The sequence below is a fragment of the Silurus meridionalis genome, chromosome 19, assembly GCF_014805685.1.
Source record: "Silurus meridionalis isolate SWU-2019-XX chromosome 19, ASM1480568v1, whole genome shotgun sequence".
NCBI lineage: Eukaryota > Metazoa > Chordata > Actinopteri > Siluriformes > Siluridae > Silurus > Silurus meridionalis.
The window spans coordinates 3730033-3750432 of NC_060902.1; the positions used below are offsets into that span (position 1 = coordinate 3730033).

Sequence of the window (20400 nt, forward strand, 5' to 3'; positions counted from 1 at the left end):
TGTCAGAGCTGCTGTTATATTAAACTAATCAACACTCACTTGATTAATCAGATGGAAGAATTCAACAGCTCTGTGGATTCATATGTGCTTTCTGAACATCCCATTTCACATTAAGTCCCCATTTGTTGTTATAATGACCTTTGCTCCTCTTGGAAGATGATTTTGGAGTGGGCTTGTGGAGATTTTTGCTCATTCAACCACAAGGGCATTAGTAAAGTCAGGTACTGATGTAGGCGAGGTGAGAGGCTGGGCTGCAGTCAGCTTTCCAATTAAGACCAAAGTTGTTCAATAGGATAATAGCAGATCACTCAAGATCTTCTACACTTCTACTTATGTAAACCATATCATCATGGAGGTTGCTTTGTGCACAGGAGCAGTGTCATGCTAGAACACTTTTGGATCTTGTAGTTCAAGGAAAAATGTGTTCTTTACAGTCTGGTACAATTGTGTGCCTACTAGGGGTGTGAATCTCCGTAACTGAGGTGATTTCTATCTCGATGCAAAGTCAACGATACGAGACATAAAAACACATATAAAGCAGCTACCGATGCGATTCAATTCAACACAATGCCATTCCATGCGATTTGATGCAATAGTAAAAATATGAAATTCAATATGGTACAGATACTTTATTTCTTTGGTTTAGACACACAGCAAATCATAAATTGATTTAAGTTTTTTCTGACTTCTAATGCATGGCCCTTTTACATAAAGGCCTTTTTTTTGTGCAAAAACTGAATTAATTATGTGGCATCCAGTGATCATAAATGCTAATGCAATTCCAATAAACAATCTCTTTCTAATGACTACTCTATTGCTAGTTGTTAGGGCAACATCAACACTCACCACCAATAATTGTAACAACCTATTCATCTGAATTTGCCGATTATGTCTGTATGCCTTAAGTCCAAACTGGCTTATGGGCTGCCTTGGAAAGAAACCACTACTGCAGTGCTTCCTCGAGTGTTGTCATGTCAGCACATTCACTCCCGCCGGAAAGAAAATATATCACCACCAACACTGAATGCTGGACTTTTGAAATGCCCCCTAGGCCCTCAATCATATTCCCTAATCCGATAGCACATTACTCTAAATTTCATTAGAGCCTAGGTCCATTTTTTTTAAACATCAGATCTGGTATGAGTGCGTTGCTAAAGAAGGCAGGATGAAGATCATTGAAAGAATCAGTCAGGGATTGGACACTTTAATATATTGAATTGGAGTGGGTGTTCCCAGTGGTAATAGCTGGCATAGATATTCATATATCACAGATGAATGTAACTTTACATTTCTTTGGAACGGATTCATTTCTGTGGTGTAAAATGAATAACAATTTTTTGAGGATGTGCTGTTATGTGAAAAATAATAAACTAAAACAGAACACCTTATCATTTATTTAAAATTATTTCACTTCTAGTGATGGCCTGGTGTATATAGCATTTCCAACAATCCAGGTTGTACGCATATAGCATATTCTATTCCTCCTCAAGTTATACGGATAAATCAATTTTTTTCTCTTTCTTTTTTGTTTTTGGAGAAACTAGCCTTGTCTTGTCTCTGTCTCTTCAATGACAACTATATATGATACAAACCTTTACCCCTTATGATTCAGCAGTTCAGTTCTGATACATCACCGAAATAGAAAAAACACACACAAAAAAACCCCAGGCATAAATAAATAACAAGTCTACAGATTTAGACCCCATCCTTGATGCCGTCATTGGCTTTATTTTTGGCTGCCAAGCCCTTCGATTTGTCCGCTCTTTGTGGCCTTCCCCAGTCAACTTTTCTACATATCACAAATGCGTACTTTCGCTCTCATCATTTTTCCCCATCACCATGTTAGTTGAGCGAATCTGCATGACGAATTAATTTACTTTGCTCTGCCTCCTCATTTACTATCAATCAGTTTGGCAGATGCTGTCTTTTATTTATATTAGGTTTAGCTTGATAGGACTTTTGAAATCGCACTGCAGAGAGGGTGGGCCGCTGAGGTTGATGTATTTAGTGCCCACTTCTTTAGAGTGAGAGAGCTTTCAGAGCGTGTGTCATGAGGGCGATCAGAATGCACAGGGCAATTTTCTCTAAGTGATCTTCGGTCAATTGGTTTGTAGGGATGTATTGAAACCAGATGCATTTTCCGGACTGAGTACACTAAATGGCCAAAGAGTTATGGACATTTGACTTTCACACTTATATCTCGCTCTTGTGTAAATGTTGGATGCTACAAAGTTAGATAGATGTTTTTGTATGCTGTGGCACTGAAATTTTCCTTCAGTGGAACTAAGAGACTCAAATAAGTTCTGGCAAGGCGAACACCAGGACCCGAATCCAGGACCAGGGTGGGGATCTTGTATCGGACATGACATTTAAAAAAAATTATTATTATTTGGCCCTACATTAAATCAAAACTATAGAAAAGATCATTAGAGATGTGCATCTCCATAACTGAGGCCGATGCGATTCGCATCTCGATGAATAGCCAACGATACTATACAATAACAATATATATATGAAGCAGCTACAGATCTGATGTGATACAGTGCCCCTACAGTGCAGTGCGATCTGATTTATCGATTTGATTCCATTAAAAAATATTCAATGGAAAAATATGATCCTATGCAGTTTAATGTGGTACTTTTATTTCTTTGGTTCAGACAGACAGCCAATCAAAAAAGTACTTACACGCCTTCTGACTTCTAACAAACTTTAACAATCAGGCCATTTTAGTGCAAAAAGATTAATACAACCAGACGTCCTTTTCCTGTTCTGTCTCCAGGAAGCTCTACCTCTGCCATGTTTACGTACTGTGGTAGCAGTGGTCCTGAGAAACAGAATAGAAATCAATCTACATAGAAAATATTCACTTTCTAAATAATTAGCACATCTGCTAAAATTATATATAAATAAACTGTTGTTTTGTACCTGATGCAAATATGTTAAAAATGGTGCATCGTGTTACAAATGGCAACTTGTATTCGTAAAATCTAGCGGAAAGCTTTCCCAGAAAAATGGTGTTTATTAAAAAAAGAATAGGGGGATTAAATTTGGAATGGGATGTTTTCCAAGCACATATCGGTTTAATACGCATCGATTATATATCTTGATAACGGAATGAGATTTTTTTATTCTGCTCTGTTGGTGCGGGTTACAAGCAAAAAACGTTCATGCAGAGTTTTATTTTTAAGACGTAATGGCATTTTAACACCATTTTTAAAAAGCAACAGAAAGTTTACATAAGATTTCAGAGCGAAAAAGCATTCTGTGTGATCATTTAAAATGAATGCAAGGTGCCTCAAATTGCACCTCCTCGCATAAGCTTTGTGAAAACCCACAACAGGTTTATTTAATATACGTGTGTTAAGTGCTCACTGAAGCGTAGTGCTTTTACATGCAGCCATTTCTCTGCTTGCTCGCTAGTACTGCTCAATGCTCGTAGTTAAAATACACTCGTGTGATACACAATACAGTTTAAAAGCAATCCCAAAATCAGGTTACCCGTATTGTAGGAAGATACCGTGATGTCTCTGTTTGAGATTTCCGCAAAGCTCAGTTTGCTTCCACTGGGCTCATGTAACATAATAAAAAAAAATCCACCGCATGACATTAAGTACGAGTAAATAGGCACGGTATCAGACTCTATTTGCATTCTAATTGGTTTATGACTAAATTGTTTCGTTCGGTTCCCAAGTAATAATTTCAACATGACATGGTATATAACAAAAATAACATTTATTTCAAAAATAAAAACTCCATATGTGAATGTGGTGAAGGTCAACGCAGCTGAAATACACTTGGAATAATTGAGCATGCCCTCTATTACCATGACACAAGATCCCCATCTGGGCACTTAGTGGTTACACGTGAAGGAGATTTAGAATGGACTTGCATTTCCCTCCATTCTGAGCCAAGCGCCCAACAGACACTTAATCAGTCCCTCTGGAGCCCGTTCGACTTTGAGACGAGAAGGACACTTGGACGAGTAGATCTAAACAAAAATAGCTCAAGTCGGTTCGAAGTACTCAGAAGAAAAGTTGATATCCGTGCTGACTTTGGCGATAGCGCAACCTGAGATGAATACATTTCTAAAGATGCAGTTTGCACAGTACTGAAAAGCAAAGTCCTTATGATCCCTTGCGTTCCTTTCTGCTCTGTTTTTCTTTCTTTCTTTTATTACCTCGGCCGAGAACTGCTAGGAGACACAAGAGACTTGTATATAAGCTCTCTTAGTCATTCATTTTATTTAGAACCATCTGTAAAGCCTTTAACAAGCAAAAAGGAAAAAATAGCTATTAAGACGATTAAAGTTCAACCTGCAGTTGATTGAAATTGAAGATAAGATATATATTTCTAAGAACTTTTTGCGATAGATGAACTTTGACGACTTCCTGTCGCATTTTCTCTCTTAACAGTATCCATTAACTTAACCACTAGCCCCATTTCCTCCAGAGTGGCAACAACCCTAAAATAAAACCACGCTTCTAAAAGATTTCTCCAGGGACCAAAGTCAAGCATGGACAGATCTACATCATTTGTCCTGTTCTTTGTTGAAGCTAACTCCAATCAAACCATCATTTAGATTAAATGGACAACAGTATGGAGTATTTGGACACCTGAATTTTTCCTGCCATTTGTGGTAGCTTAAAGTGAAGATATAATTTACATGGGTTGAAGTGGAAGCGCAAATATGTTAAAAACGATGCATTGTGATACAAAATCCAACTTGTAATCGATAAACACTTGTTGAAATCGAACCATCATATTGTTAACTTTTATGCCGATGCACCGATGCACCGATGCGAATCTGTATAGTGTATGTTGCTCTGATAAATGGTCATTCATGGATGATTTATTTAATTTGAATGAATATTTTATGTGATTAGTACCGATAAGTCGTCTCAGAGAGTGATTCGTTCATTTTGTGCTTGCTGTGCATGTACAGAATCACTCTTTTATAATGTGAAAAATGCATAGGCTCTGTACAGGAAGCAGAAATGATTAGTTTACCTCCTGAGACATTTGGTACAAGTCTTTTATTTATTTGTCAGAGCACCATAGCCTCAGTACAGGAAACAGAATTGAACAATTTGAATTGCAGAAGAGACTCAGAATGAACTGAAATACTGAGGTTTTCACGTTACAATCTAACCAAGTCAGGTTGCGAATGCACGTCTAGCAAAAGACTAACGAAACACTTAATTATGTGTTAAATTGATCATTTATGTTACTTATTATTTTTCCTTGGTTCACTTTTTTTCTTCTTTGGAATCTGCTTAAAACTTTAGAAGGAATTTGAAAAACGGGAACATTTAAATAGCATCCTGCTTAAACAAAACGAAAACGACCTGAATTTGTTCAAGTTGCTGAACAAGAATCACAGGATTATGATCAGTAAAGTGATCTGATCTTCCAGTTTCTACTCTTAAAGCTAAAGCTTTTAAGGATGATCCAGCATGGCAGCATGACCAGCATGAGCAATTGACCTTTCTTAATCTGCAGTCTGTCATTTCACTGTTTTCTGTGGGGAAATGTGATGTTGCGATGAAAACAAGGACTCCTGCTTCTTTATAACTCCTGTTGAAATGACGTAAGTACTTAATATAAAAGAATAAAGGAAGATATAAAAATCTAGTCTGTATAATAGAGCAGTTTAATTTCTGGGATGGAATCATGTAGAGAGATGAAGAACCTCAGAAATTGTATCATTTTATATATATATATATATATATATATATATATATATATATATATATATATATATATATATATATATATATACACACACACACACATCCATATACAGATACATATGTGTAGTTGATCAAGTGTACCAGGTACAGCAGAGTTGTTTTACAATATCACAGTTCTACATCAGTCTGGCATTATATAACAAACTCTAAAGAAAAAGCACACCAGCTGCAGTGAGCATCCCACTCCACCTTGATGCAATGTACTGTAGGCTTCAGATCTCCTCCAAGAATCAGAGATTCTTTACCTGCTTGAGGCGACACAAGCTGTCCTGACCCTCAGTCCTCCTCTACACCAATACACTACTCGTATTTCCAAATATTTCACATTTTCACCCAGCAGTCAAAATAAACTGAAAATAGGACCTGGTTGGTTTGCTGAAGATCCTTTGATTTGATAAGATTTTGGATGAGGAAATGAGGAAATGATGAGGATGTGGAAAAACTTTTGTTTTTTTGTCCTTTGTCCTTCTTCTATCCTCAATCTTACAGAATAGCTATTAATAACGTCTATAACACATATAATCTGTTTTCATGTCAAGATTGATAAACCTTATTCTGTTAAGCAGGTCAGCTATAAGCTGTAAGTGTACATTTCAGCAATGAAATATCTTTTGTCTATATTGCCAGAGTGTATATTAATGTGCTAATATGTTCCCAGAGTAACAGCTTATGTGCTTATACAGTATGAAACACAATTTAAATCAACAGATTAAACTGTAGGAAAACTGTAGTATGTGCATCTTTATAAGTAAAGCCAATGTGATACGATTCACCACTATTACGATGCAGTGTGATTCGATTTCGATTCGATTCAACAAAAAGCGATTCAATACAATATGATGCAGTGGAAAAAATATGATGCTATGCATTTCAACATGGTACAGGTAGTTCACTTTTATTTATTTGGATCAGACAGACAGCAAATCATAAATTTACTTCCACTGCCTTTGTAGTGCAAAAAAAAGTTAAAAGATTAAAACAAACCGGCTGTGCTTTTCCTGTTCTGTCTCCAGGAAGATGCAGCTCTACCTCTGCCATGTTAATCTATATTCTACGTGACCCTCAGGACACGCCTCGGTCTCGGTCGTATTGTGATACGTAATTTTTACGTAGCAGCAGATTGAGCAACAGTTTATCAAGAAAAAATCAATTTATTTAACAATATTGGTCACCAATTATTCGTCACTTCCTAAATAATAAAAGTAGAGCACATCTACTTATAATTATATATGAAGAAATCCTTTTTGTAAAAGCAAATATGTTAAAAATGAAAGACTTTTCAAATCGATGCATCACATCACCGATCAAATCTGTTCATCTTGCCATCTGTAGAAGGTGGTTGATCTATTTGACATTTTCTGTGGGATGGTGTTTTCTTGATGTCTTTAGTCTCCAGTGTCAGTGGCTGGCAGAAGTAATGCTGTAACTATAGGTTTTCCAACATGGACAGTTTTTAAAATGGAGGACTTTGTAGATCTTGGTAACATGACATTACTGAAAAATATATTTTTATGATGCAACACAAAGAAACAGATGTTCCCAAACGTTGGTCATTCTTTAATATCCATTAATAAATATCTGTGGTATAAAGAAATAAAACATGCCTTTTTTTAAGGATAACACTAATGTGTCGGTCCACACAAACTCTACCCCAATTTCCCCTGATAACAGCATGTCCCTGAGTGTTTTATATTTTTTTTTTGGTGGTTTGGATCACTGTAAGATCCAACCATGGCCCATTTTAAGCTTTATAGAGGCGTTCAATTGTTCATTTGATATTTGTTGATATCTGATAGATTCCTTGCCGCCATGTGTTCTAATTAAACATCAAAATTCTTTGGCAGAAAAACAGCCCTTAGACCATAAAAGAGCCACCACATTAAAGCATACTTCTCCATGTGGCTACCTCTCAGTGTGTGCCAAACCCACCTTGGGTGTTTATTACCAGAAAGCTCTGACTACACAGAATCTGTTCCCATTCGAAGTTCCAGTAGTTTCTGGCAAACAAATCGCTTGCATTTGTTTTTGGACATGACTACAGGATTTTTTTTCTTGAAGCCCTTCCAAACAACTTGTGGTAAATTAGTTGATGCTGAGTTATAATTTTCAAGCCTTTTAGACCCCATTTCTTTGGCCAATCAAACCATTCTCTTTACAGTGCACCACGCCAATATAGACACGCTTTCTCTTACAGGTTGACTCAAAGCTTTTCTGTTTATTATCAATGCTTTAGCTTGTTTTGTATACTTTTGTGATGCTCAACAGCCTTTTGCCGGACACCACAGCTATTTTTTATAATCATACTCATTGAAATACATGACTAAAGGGATTGAGCCTATGTGTTACCCCATACACTGATCAGGCAAACAGTATGGCCACCTGCCTTATATTGTGTTATATTTTCTGACCCCCTTTTTGCTGCTGAAACAGTCCTGACCTGTCGAGCATTAACAGCATTAGCTTCTTCAGCAATTGCTCATCTGTTGGACTGGACCACATAAACGAGCCTTCGCTCCCCACGTGCACCAGTGTGCCTTTGCAGCCCCTGACCCTGTCTCCGGTTCACCACTGTTTCTTCCTTGGACTTCTTCTGATAAATACTGACCACTGCAGACCAGAACATCCCACAAGAGCTGCAGTTTTGGAGATGCTCTGACCCAGTCGTCTAGCCGTCACAATTTGGTCCTTGTCAAACTCGCTCAAATCCTTACGCTTGCCCATTTTACATGCTTCTAACACGTCAACTTTGAGGACACAATGTTTACTTGCTGCCTAATAAATCCCACTCACTAACAGATGCCATGATGAACAGATAATCAGTGTTAGTCACTTCACCGCTCATAATGTTATGCCCGGTTGTTGTATTTATAAGTCATGGCCGAAAATTTTCTTGTTTTTAGTTACCCAGATGTACCAATGATTTTTGGATGTTTTTGTAATTGTTTGATGTCCATTATATTTTTTGTGAATTTATTTAACAAAAAGGAAATGAAGACTCTTTGTTTCTTTTTTGTCGCAGTTTTCTTTGCTTGTATTTAGCAAGGGTGCCAGTTTTAATGGAGGTCACTGTATGTGACACTGAATGGTTGTAGTGTTAATGGTGGGAATCGATTAAAATAAAAAGATTATAATCACTCCAGAACATTATAATGTTAGATATTGATCTGACCATTGTGTTATTGTGGATCACTGTGCTTTTCTAAGGTGCTGGGGCACGGTGTTTAAACATGTTCCACCTTATGTTCTGTTCTGCTTTATAAGCTTAATGCTAAATCATTCAACAGTAAAATAAAATATAGACGAGATCCATTAGCTTGATCTTATTTGCATAAAATTAAGAGGCCCAGGCTATCTTCTATCGCTAGCAATATTAGCATTTTTGATTCAAGTACACTTTGTGCATTGTGTTTTAAAAAGTTTGCATCTGATTTAAGTCCCTTTTTTTCATCTCTCCGTAGCCCACCAGCGAAGACGACTTGTGTCCTATCTGCTACGCACACTCCATATCAGCCATCTTCAAGCCCTGCTCCCATAAATCCTGCAAGTGAGTTACCACCCACTCCTAACATCAATATTTATTTATTTGTTTGTTTATTTATTTATTAATTTATTTACCCACCCGGACCACTCCTCACTGCCTCTGATTGATCGAAGGCTTATCGGGATCCATTTAAAAGATTAACATAATTAACACTAAGTAACTGAATGGATATTTTGCCGTTGCTCACTACTTAAGAGACTGACCGCTTCTAGGAACTGGATTTATACGGCCTGAGAGTCAGTGTGCATGCCAGCACCGTATTTCAATCAGTCTGCTTACGGCAGGTTTTTTTTATCACATATTTATATTATATTTAACATTTCAGATAAAAATGTGCAAACAGTTCAGCATAATTTTGCTTAGTAAGCAATATGATTTCACACAGTTTAACAGATGTTCCTTCTTTATCATAAGTGGACATAAGCATGAGCACAATCTCCACAAGCACATTTCAAAATCTTCCTGGAAGTGTGGAACTAGATGTGGAACGTGATGTTCAAAATGCACATATGATCTTATGGTCAGGTGTCCACAAACTTTTGTCTATATAATGTTTTACTCAAGAGCAGGTCTGTGTAAAAACTATATATATATATATATATATATATATATATATATATATATATATATATATATATATATATATATATATATATATATATATATATATATATATATATATATGTGCGAAAAGTATTGGATCACCTGAACTTTCCTGCTATATGTGGTTCTTTTCCAAACTGTTACCACAAAGCTGGAGGCACTCAATTGTACAAGACATCATTAGATGCGCTGTAATAAAATTTTGCATTGACTTGAACTTAGAAACCCAAAACCTGTTTCAGCATTGCAATGCCCCTTGAAGCTCCTTGAAGATAGGGTTTACATGTTTGGAGAGAAAGATCTTGAGTAGTCTGCTGTTGAGCTCTGATCTCATCCCTACTGAACACCTTTGGGATGAATCGAAATGCTGACTGCACCCCAGGCCTCCTCACCTACATCAGTACCTGCCTTTTGTAATACCCTCGTGGCTGATGTGGAATATCTTCCCAGAAAAATGAAGGGAATTATAAGAGCAAATTTGGACTAATTGTGGAATGCAATGTTTAAAAATCACATATCATACTTATGACCAGGTGACCCAATACCTTTGGCAATATAGTATATATATATATATATATATATATATATATATATATATATATATACCTGATTAGGCATAACATTTTGACCACCTTCCTAAAATTTAGTTTTTGCACTTTTGCTGGCAAAACAGCAGTATATATATATATATATATATATATATATATATATATATATATATATATATATATATAAACATAACATATATAACATATTAATTATATTATATATATATATATATATATATATATATATATATATATATATATATATATATATATATATATATATATATATATATATATATATATATATATTTCAGTCTCCTGGATTAAGTAAAAGGAAAATTTACTGCTATAGCATCCAGAGACGTCTCATACAACTGTGCCTCAAAATTTGCTTTGGATTTAGACACCCTTAACATTACACTTCTAATATTACACTAAATGTATCTGCCAGTTTATGTTAAAATTCCTTGCACGACGGTTGTCTTGAATATTTACGAGAAAACATTAAGAACAATGTATCTCGAATCTGCTGACCTACAATAAGGTTGTTGGAACAAACAAACCCTTGCGTTATTACATTAACCGATATCTTATTTAACTCCACACATCATTATGTTCTTTCCAGAGGCACATAGCTTTAATATACTGCCTATTCTTAATATCCACATTTAATCAAATAGCTGAGGCAGCAAAAGTGTCAACACGGATTAAACCATGATGGCATTTCTTATTTTTATTATATTTGTATGGTAGTAATGGAGAACACTGTCATTATCAGTAAGGTGTGTGTGTTGGATGAAACTGCCAGAGCATGACTCAGCAAACTTGAATATAACGACTGGAGGTCGCTGATAACCTGCTTGCACTCTCTCTCTCTCTCTCTCTCTCTCTCTCTCTCTCTCTCTCTCTCTCGCTCTCTTTGTTTTTCATTTCAGAGCTTGCATCAATCAACATCTGATGAATAATAAGGACTGTTTTTTCTGCAAGGCCACGATCACTGGAGTGGAAGATTACAACAAACCTGCTGGCTCTTAGCATGCCCTTTAGATGCACACACACACACACACACACACACACACACACGTCCACGCATGCACTGAAAATCAGCATCCCGTACCTCTCTCTAAAGACTGTTCATCAGCACAATCTTATGTATATGCTGGATATAGAGCAGTACACACACACAAATACACACACACATGCAGCATATCACTTGCTAACACTGAACTGTGACTTTAAGACACGGTGCTCTCACCATGGCACTGTTTCAGCTCGTGCCAGCTGGTAGAGGTCTGGCTTGAAATCATAAAGCATGAACGGCTGACAGAGGGTCGAGCGGCGAGAGACATTTTATAATCTCCTTCATCCTGCTTCCCCCTCCGGTCACCACTGGCAACCGCATTACATCTGCGTCTGTAGGCCATAGATACCGATCAGGACAAATGCAGGTGCTCGCTAGCGTCCGTCACGCGATCCCTCTCTGAGCTTGATAACTTTTTATATCAGAAAAACTGACAGATATATTTGACGTGGCATTTGTTTCCACCAGTCTCCATTACAGATTGCATGGTTTAACCAGTTCATAACAACTTTATTAATACTTTATAAAGCATTAAAGGAATACTCAGATGTTTTTCTTTTTCCACTGTAGCTATAGCATATGTAAGATTACGATTTCTGCACATTTTTACGTACTGAGAAAAGAGTTTGTGTTAAATTATAACAATGAAGTTGCTGAATTAGGAATAAATCATGAATATGCAAATATAGAACACAAACTTGAAATTTACTATTAAATGCTATGATTTCAGGATGTGAGCATGGGATGTTTGAAAAATGAGAATTGTATTAAATAATTTAAGTAGTTTAATTTTACACACTTATTTTACTTTTTTTACAGTTTGAGGACCTCATTCAAATTTTGAAATAAATCTCTTATAGAGATTTAGAGCATGAATTAATTCAATTCAATTTAATTCAATTCAACATCTGTCCTTTGACTTCCATTATGAAAAATATCTGAGTCCTGGTGTTTTTCTTTTCTCAGTACATGGAAATGTGTTCAATATCCCCAGTAAGTACACATGCAAAATACAAAAAAAAAAAAAAAACATATGGCAATTCCTTCGATTAGCTAGGCTTCATAGACAGACCTGTACTTTCAGGTGTGTATATACACGTATATACAGGAAGTTGCACCCTCCAGGTTTGTGAGGACACTTAAAATAATTCAGGTAATTCATGAAAATTGTTCACCTGCAGCCTGTCCTTTTGCAGTGTCTGATTACATTCGACCCCTGGTAGAACCCTTCTGCTGTCTGTTCTTTCACACCTGTTTGTCATAAGCTAAATGTCAGCCTTTATCCCATTCTCCATGCACTGCTCTTTCTCTATGACCTTTGAGCAGGTGTGGTGTTTGTTTTGTTTTTTTCCGTTGAGAATGATGTCCTGACTAATGTTATATCCTAAAAAATCCACACTTTTTCCTAATCCGATTGCTTTTCTGCTTTGATTTAGAGGTTGATCACGTAAGCATCAGTTTCCTACAAATACTCTCCATTTGTGCACACACGTATGTATACAAATGTGTGTATAAGGAATACAACACATTAGCTACCCATTGGTACCTTTAATAGAGAACAATCCAAGTACATAAATATATATTTCTTGTTTATGTAGTTTAAAAAAAAAGGTGATCGTCACTTTCCAAATGTTTCTCAATGCCGAATGACAAATCAAGTTTGAAATCAGATCGTATCCAATTCCATCCATCTCAAATCACGACAACCGGCTAACTACGGAGACTGAGCTAGCTGACAGCAACAACAGACTCACCCTCAGACAAACATTGTCTCTCATACCTTTTTCTGCACTTATCTGTGCAAGAAAAAATCTATGAGCTTCAGAATCTTTTAGGTCACATTGTGCTCTGCATGTCGTACTTCTACATGCCGTACTTGCGCTTCTGTACTTCAGTATTTCTGACAGAAAACTTTCACACGCTTTTACAGAATACATCTGAGAAAGATTACATTACAAAGGTACAAGACATGTGCAGCATCACAGCTTTAAACTATTAGTCGTAAGTGAATATGGCTAATCCTGTAAAAGTTTGCTGTGCTTAATATCAAAAAGCAGCAGATTCTCCAGTGACGCCACTTCAAGCCGTCTAAACAGGTTCTTGCACGTTTATAGCTTAAATAACCTTAGCTATCTGACGAACAAGACAAGTTCCTAACTATGTGAACAAAACATGATTTCTTTAACGAATGGCTTCTCTTAATTTGGACACTAACCAAATAGCTACCAAAGTTTACTACCAAACAAGCTTTTTAGCATTATATGTTTTGTGTAACTATTTGTAGTCTATAAAAAGCAGATAATTTTGAATTAGCATTACCTGCTAATATACTATTTGCTATAAACTGGGCTGAATGTAGAGCTCCTGTTTGTTTCTCTGATGCAATATTACAGAGATAATATTGTCCCTGACCAATTGAGACTTACAAAAAGCAGTCAGGGTGCCAATTCATCCCAAAAGTGTTTAATAGGGCTTAGGCCAGAGCTTTTTACAAACCACAAGATTCACTTCAAACCATGTACATTGATATCTTTATGGAGATGGCTTTGTGGACAGGGGAACTGTTATGCTGGATCAAGTTTGGGTCTCCTAGATCAAGTGCAGGAACATTGTAATTCTACTGCGCCCAAAGACATTATATATAATTGTGTGCCTCCAACCATGTGGTAACATTTTTTTAAGGAGAAAAGCAAATGGTTGGAAAAGTCAGGTGTCCCTATACTTTTGTCTATATAGTGTATATGGATTGGACTAGGTTTTTTTTTTATAGCCAGGTGGAGTTATATAATAATTATTGAAGTATATTTGGGAATATTAGCCCCACCCAAATCTATCATGTAATTCAAATAGACTGCATGTGCATGTGTATATAATGATTACTCCTTATTTGACATTGAATAAAGTGACGAGTAAAAATAATCCCATTAATATACAGTATTTCTCTTTAAAAAGTGACATTTTGGTAATAATTATGTTTATATTTATGGGGAAAGTATAAAGGCATTCCAGGAAGTCTAATGCGACGCTTCTGGGATTCTGTATAGTACAGGTAGAGCCAATTTACATAGAATTAATGGCATGTGACTTATTAATTACGATCTGACTGTCTCCAAAAGATATAGCATATTTCCTGTCCTGTTTAAGCTCTTCAAGTCGACTACATTTTGCTCTTAGTCTGATCACTGGACCTGACAACCATTTTGCACTTTCTACTAGATCGTGGCTTGAAAGAAACAAACAATGCACTTGTTTTGGTGATTCTTCATTGGTTGGTTGTTAAAATATGCTACAGTGTCTGACATTTCATCCCAAACCTAGTACATATTCATACATATTATCACAACTGCTATTCTTATTTGGACTGTTGAATTATTTCTTACTATATTGTTTTAAGCCTAGCAAGGGTGCATGCTTTTGGGAACTCCCTGTATCTAACTCCTACTTAAAGTGTGCAAGAGTGGGCAGACACAACTATTGCGTGTTTCCAAATATAATTCAACAGTATATATAAAAAAAAAAAAAAAAAGGTTTCTGCTCTCAGGCTTCAGTTTCAGTCAGCCAAGGGGTTTTAGGTTAATAAGCAATATTTAATGGACTGTTGTTTTTTGCTGTGCTGAACAAAAAATTGGGTAGAAGATGGACTTTGGGCATTTTTGTTCCCCCTTAACTGAGTGAGTGAGAGTACACACATATATATACTGATGGTGTAACAGCATTAAATTATTTATCCAAACAGATCGCCTATTGTGGTTGCTTTTAAATCTGTGCCGGGTTGTGTTGTGAAAGATGAACCACTAAGATGGAGGAAAGGAACGCCTGGAGGAAACGCTCGTCTCATGGATTTAGCCGGCTGGAGAGGATTGCTGGAATGTAGTTCGTGAAATCCTGATGATCTTAACCGCATCGTTTCTGAGCAATGAATATAAAATGACATGCCTGACAGCATCCCTGATGGACATATTAACACTGGAGGATTTAGGCTCTAGGCTGTAAAGAAGCACTGATACCATCATCTACTCCCCGATGCAATGGTTAGCGAGTAGCTGCTATGAATTAGTCATCGTGTGTATCTTTGCACAGCAGGCCACAGAGTACCTTTTGAACTTTTTTTTTTTTTTTTTTTTTTTTTTTTTTTGCCGCCTCGTGCTGTACTTTCCAGAAATCCTTCTTTTCTGATTTTGTATGTATGGCATGCAACTTGGCAGCGCTTTCAAGAATCTCTGGAAGAGTTGCTCCTCCAGTCTGGCCTGGTATAGTGACAGAATTATTCACATCACAGATGTGTCTCAAATGAAGGAAATCTCCATGCTTCTCCAGCCTCTCTTACAGAGTTCTAGTTCATAAGAGCAGTGGTACATTTGTATTGGGTTTAATAGGAATGATTAAAACCACTTAAAATATTTCATTCAAATTTTATTTGTCATATTCATACAGAGTACATGTAGTGAAATGCTTTTCACGACCATGAAAAATAGAAATTCAATATTTAAAAAAAGAAAAATAGACTAGCATAAAAACAAATAGTATAAAAGTATATGTCTTACTATAAAGTAAGAAAATAATGTTAAGAATTATTTAATATAATACAATATCACACACATACATGAATTAAACAGAATGAGATGGATATTTGTAGGACAGATATTGACAGAAGGACGGATTATTATGTTTTTAATGTATGTGTTGTGACCGTTTTCGATCCTCTACATCATCTACATCATAGAATGTAGATGAAAGATAGTTTCCTGCTCTCTGAATACCATTTGCGTGATCATGACCAACACTTCTGATTCTTTACAGGCTGTAAATTAGCCAAATTATTGAAATCTATCATTCCAAATATCCAAAGGTAATCAATTGCTATTCCATTATCATCCAGTGACTACGATATATTATTTAGTAGCTACTGTTGTACACCGATCAGGCATAACATTATGACCACCTGCCTAATATTGTGTTGTCTTTTACTGCCTATCGAGCATTGATGCCATCAAATTCCTCAGCAATTTGCGCTACAGTTGCTCATATGTTAGATCGGACCACCCTTCACTCCCCACGTGCATTAATGTGCCTTGGCTGCCCATGACCCTATTGCTGCTTCAATGCTGTTTCTTTCTTGGCGCACTTTTGATAGATTCTGACCACTGCAAACTGGGAACAGCCCTCAAGAGCTTTTGGAGATGCTATGACCCAGTCAACTAGCAGTCACAATTTGTAGCTGACATTATAATAAACTATTAATTTAATTTGTTACATTTTATTTGTATAGCGCTTTTAACAATGCGCATTGTTTCAAAGCAGCTTCACAGATTTAAGGATTTTGCAAATATAAACTTCATCATAAATGAGTCTCAGTAGTGAGCCAGTGAGAGACAGTGGCAGTAAGAACTCTCTGAGGAGGAAACCTTGAGATAAACCAGACACAAAATGGAACTCATTCTCATCACAGATTCTAGCTAATGTACTAGCATTCTTGCTAGCATTAAAAAGGAAACCCACCATAAAGGGGTCCCCAAACTACAGCCTGCCTCAGATTTGGAATGACTCTCTAAACAATGCCAGAGCCATGTATGTAAAATGAAATTTTAAATATATGTTATACTCATATCATATCTGCATTGGATGATTTCAAACACAAATTTCCTCAATATTAATAATCTAATTATTTGTTAGATTCACCCACCAAAGAAAAGCATTGTACATTCAACATAACGTTCCATCAAGATCGAGCAGGTGCTACTGCACATAAGCCAGCGAGGAAATTCTAATACAACTAATCGCCCAACAGTTGGGAAAAAGAGAAAAGTGGCTTCAGAATGCAGTGCATTTAACCGAAAGTGGACAAGAGATCATTTTTTTGTTCAATGCAAAGAAATGGCTGTCAAGGAACAGTGTCTGTTCAAAGAATACAATTTGTGCCAACATTATGAAACATGCCACAGAGACAATTGTGCAAGCTTGCAAGGGCAATAATACGGGTAGTCACTCCGGCCCACGTGTTACAGACTGACCATGCACCCCATATAAAGAAAGGTAAATGATGTGGCGCTCACAGAAAAAAGTTTGGGGATCCCTGGTATATATATATATTAAGGTCAGTTGCGAACAACAAAAATAATGTGGTTTTGATTATGTAATTTGGGTCTTTATTTTCATTCTTATTGGTCAATTTTCAATTTTAATTTATCATGAGACAACTTCACCCTTTGAACCTTTTTTTTGCCCATTTTTCATCCACGTTCCATCTTTCTCCTCCATAATACCCACTGTTAGCCCCACTGCTGCATTGCAGCCCGGCCTCTTCAGCTCTCCATTGATCAGCTGCAAAGAAACCGAACCCCAGGCAGAGTGCTGTGGAGTGTATAGATCGCCCGCGGAAATAGCCACAGAGGGGGGGAAAGAGAGAGGGACACGCGAGGAGAAGTCAGAAATGAGTGAATCCTCTATCTCTCCTTGTCCCCTCCCTCTCTCCCTCCCTCCCATGCACCACTGCCTGTACATATTTATAGCTCAAACAGGCCCGGGATCAATAGGGCCCTCGATAAGTGACATTACGTGGCCTGTTAAGACGGAATGGGGAAATACTGGGAACTACACTACACAGATGTCCCATGATGCATTTTGCTTGATAAAGATCATGAAAAGAAATTCTGAGGGGTGGAATTTTAATTATGATTGAATGCTAATTACTGTTTGAACAGAGGGCATTAGTTTGTAAATATCTGCTTTATTTGTTATGCCCAAATATCATGTCATGTTAGTCCATATATATATACACACACACACACACACACACACACACACACACACACACACACACACACACATATATTCATATTGAGGGTCACAATAACATCCAGCTTGATCACACAAAGAGAATGATACCTACAAATTATAACTATATAAGAGATAATTAACATATTCTTTTTTTCCTCTTATTACTAGAAAGAGCTTCATATTTGCTATAAAGCTTGGTTTTAATTACAAATTATAGTTAGCATACGGACTGAGAAGGACCACACAAACTCCTGATGACAGGCTTTTAGAAATGATGGTCCTGAAGCAGCTGTTGAGAAGTAAACACTGAGGAGAGTCTACCATCTAGTGGCTTTTTCATGGTGTGTGCAGTCTGTTAATGAAGAGTGCAAATTTCACCCAAGAGCTATGTGTACAATGTGTACTATGCTATGAGTACTATGTGTTGTATGTGTACAATCGCTCCAGCATGGAGCATTACAAAGTGCACGCAAGTGCAACTGGACTTTGAAGCATTTAATATAATAAAGCATTTCACTGCATGTCGTACTCTGTTTGTATGTGTATGTGACAAATAAAATTCGATTGGATTTGATTTTGACTATTTCTAAAGAAATTGGCACCACAGATACACAACAGCTTTTCATTCAAATGGTTAAGGGAACATCTACAACCACAAATGCTCTGTTAAACTTTGTAAATAATGTATAATATTATGTTGTAATATCATCAGAATCAGAATCAGAATCAGGTTTATTGGCCAAGTGTGTTGACACACACAAGGAATTTGGTTCCAGCTGTTTGTTACTCTCAAAAGTACAGACATAAATAAAAACCTATACATGACAAAACAGACACAACAAGACAAAAACAGACTATACAAGACAATACAGACAATACAGACAATATGAGACAGTATAGACAGTGTGGGTAATAAATAGGGATACAGACCAGTAATGTACATAAAGTGTGGGAGTGCATGGTAGTGCAAATGACAGTATTGTGTGCCAGGTATGATGAGAGAGGTTACTATAAAACTTTGTACAGTATATAGAAGCAATAGTGTGTGCAACATATACAGATAATGTGATGAGTGACAGTTCTGTGACAGTTCTGTGCAGTACTCATAGATATGAGCATGGAATTTTAATTATGGTCAGTTGTTAGTGAGGGTGATTGCTTGGGGAAAGAAACTGTTCCTGTGTCTGGCAGTCTTAGTGAACAAAGTTCTGTAGCGCCTGCCAGAAGGGAGGAGCTGAAAGATGTTGTGTCCAGGGTGTGAAGGGTCATTAATGATTTTTCCTGCCCGGTTTCTGGTTCTTGTATGGTACAAGTCCTGGAGAGTGGGCAGGGGGGCACCAATGATTTTTTCAGCTGTTTTAACAGTTTTCTGCAGTCTGTTTCTGTCCTGTTTTGTTGCTGCTTCAAACCAGATGGTGATTGATGAGCACAGGACAGATTCAATGACTGCAGTGTAGAACTGTATCAACAGCTCCTGGGGCAGACTGTACTTCCTTAATTGCCTTAGAAAGTACATCCTCTGCTGGGCCTTTTTCAGAATTGAGTTTATGTTTGATTCCCATTTCAGGTCTTGGGAAATGGTAGTGCCCAGAAACTTGAAGTTCTCCACAGGTGACACAGGAATGTTGGATATTGTGTATCATATCATATCATATCATATCATATCATATATATATATATATATATATATATATATATATATATATATATATATATATATATATATATATATATATATATATATATATATATATATATATATATTAATAAAGTATACAAATGGTTTTTCTTTCGGAACATTAAAAGCATATCCCCTAATAAAATCTTTACCCAACTATGAATATTACCTTTCCCTTTCCGATCTCTTTTTCTATCCTCCAAGCAACTTTTAAATAAGTAATACAAGTTTGTAGTAAAACCTGTTAACCTTGGGCAGGTATAATATTGATATTATATTTCAAATTCTGTAAAAGAGCTATTAGGTACTCCTGCTTTACATGTAGGATTGTTCCCAAGACCTACCCTTATATTTTGTAGATAAATAGATAAATTGTACAGAAAAAGAACTACATTTACTGCATTTTCTTAGTTTACACTTAA

At 36.5% G+C, this 20400-nt stretch overlaps 1 protein-coding gene across 1 annotated transcript in view; it reads left to right on the forward strand.

Annotated features, from left to right (window-relative positions):
* LOC124402106 (E3 ubiquitin-protein ligase RNF123) overlaps positions 1-15256 on the forward strand; it is a 165569-nt gene extending 150313 nt beyond the window's left edge. Inside the window, exons 38-39 of the mRNA XM_046874774.1 lie at positions 9209-9294; positions 11378-15256. Coding sequence (XP_046730730.1) covers positions 9209-9294; positions 11378-11477 — 186 coding nt within the window. The 3' untranslated portion in view covers positions 11478-15256. The remainder of the gene's footprint in view (positions 1-9208; positions 9295-11377) is intronic.
* The last annotated feature ends 5144 nt before the right edge of the window (positions 15257-20400 follow it).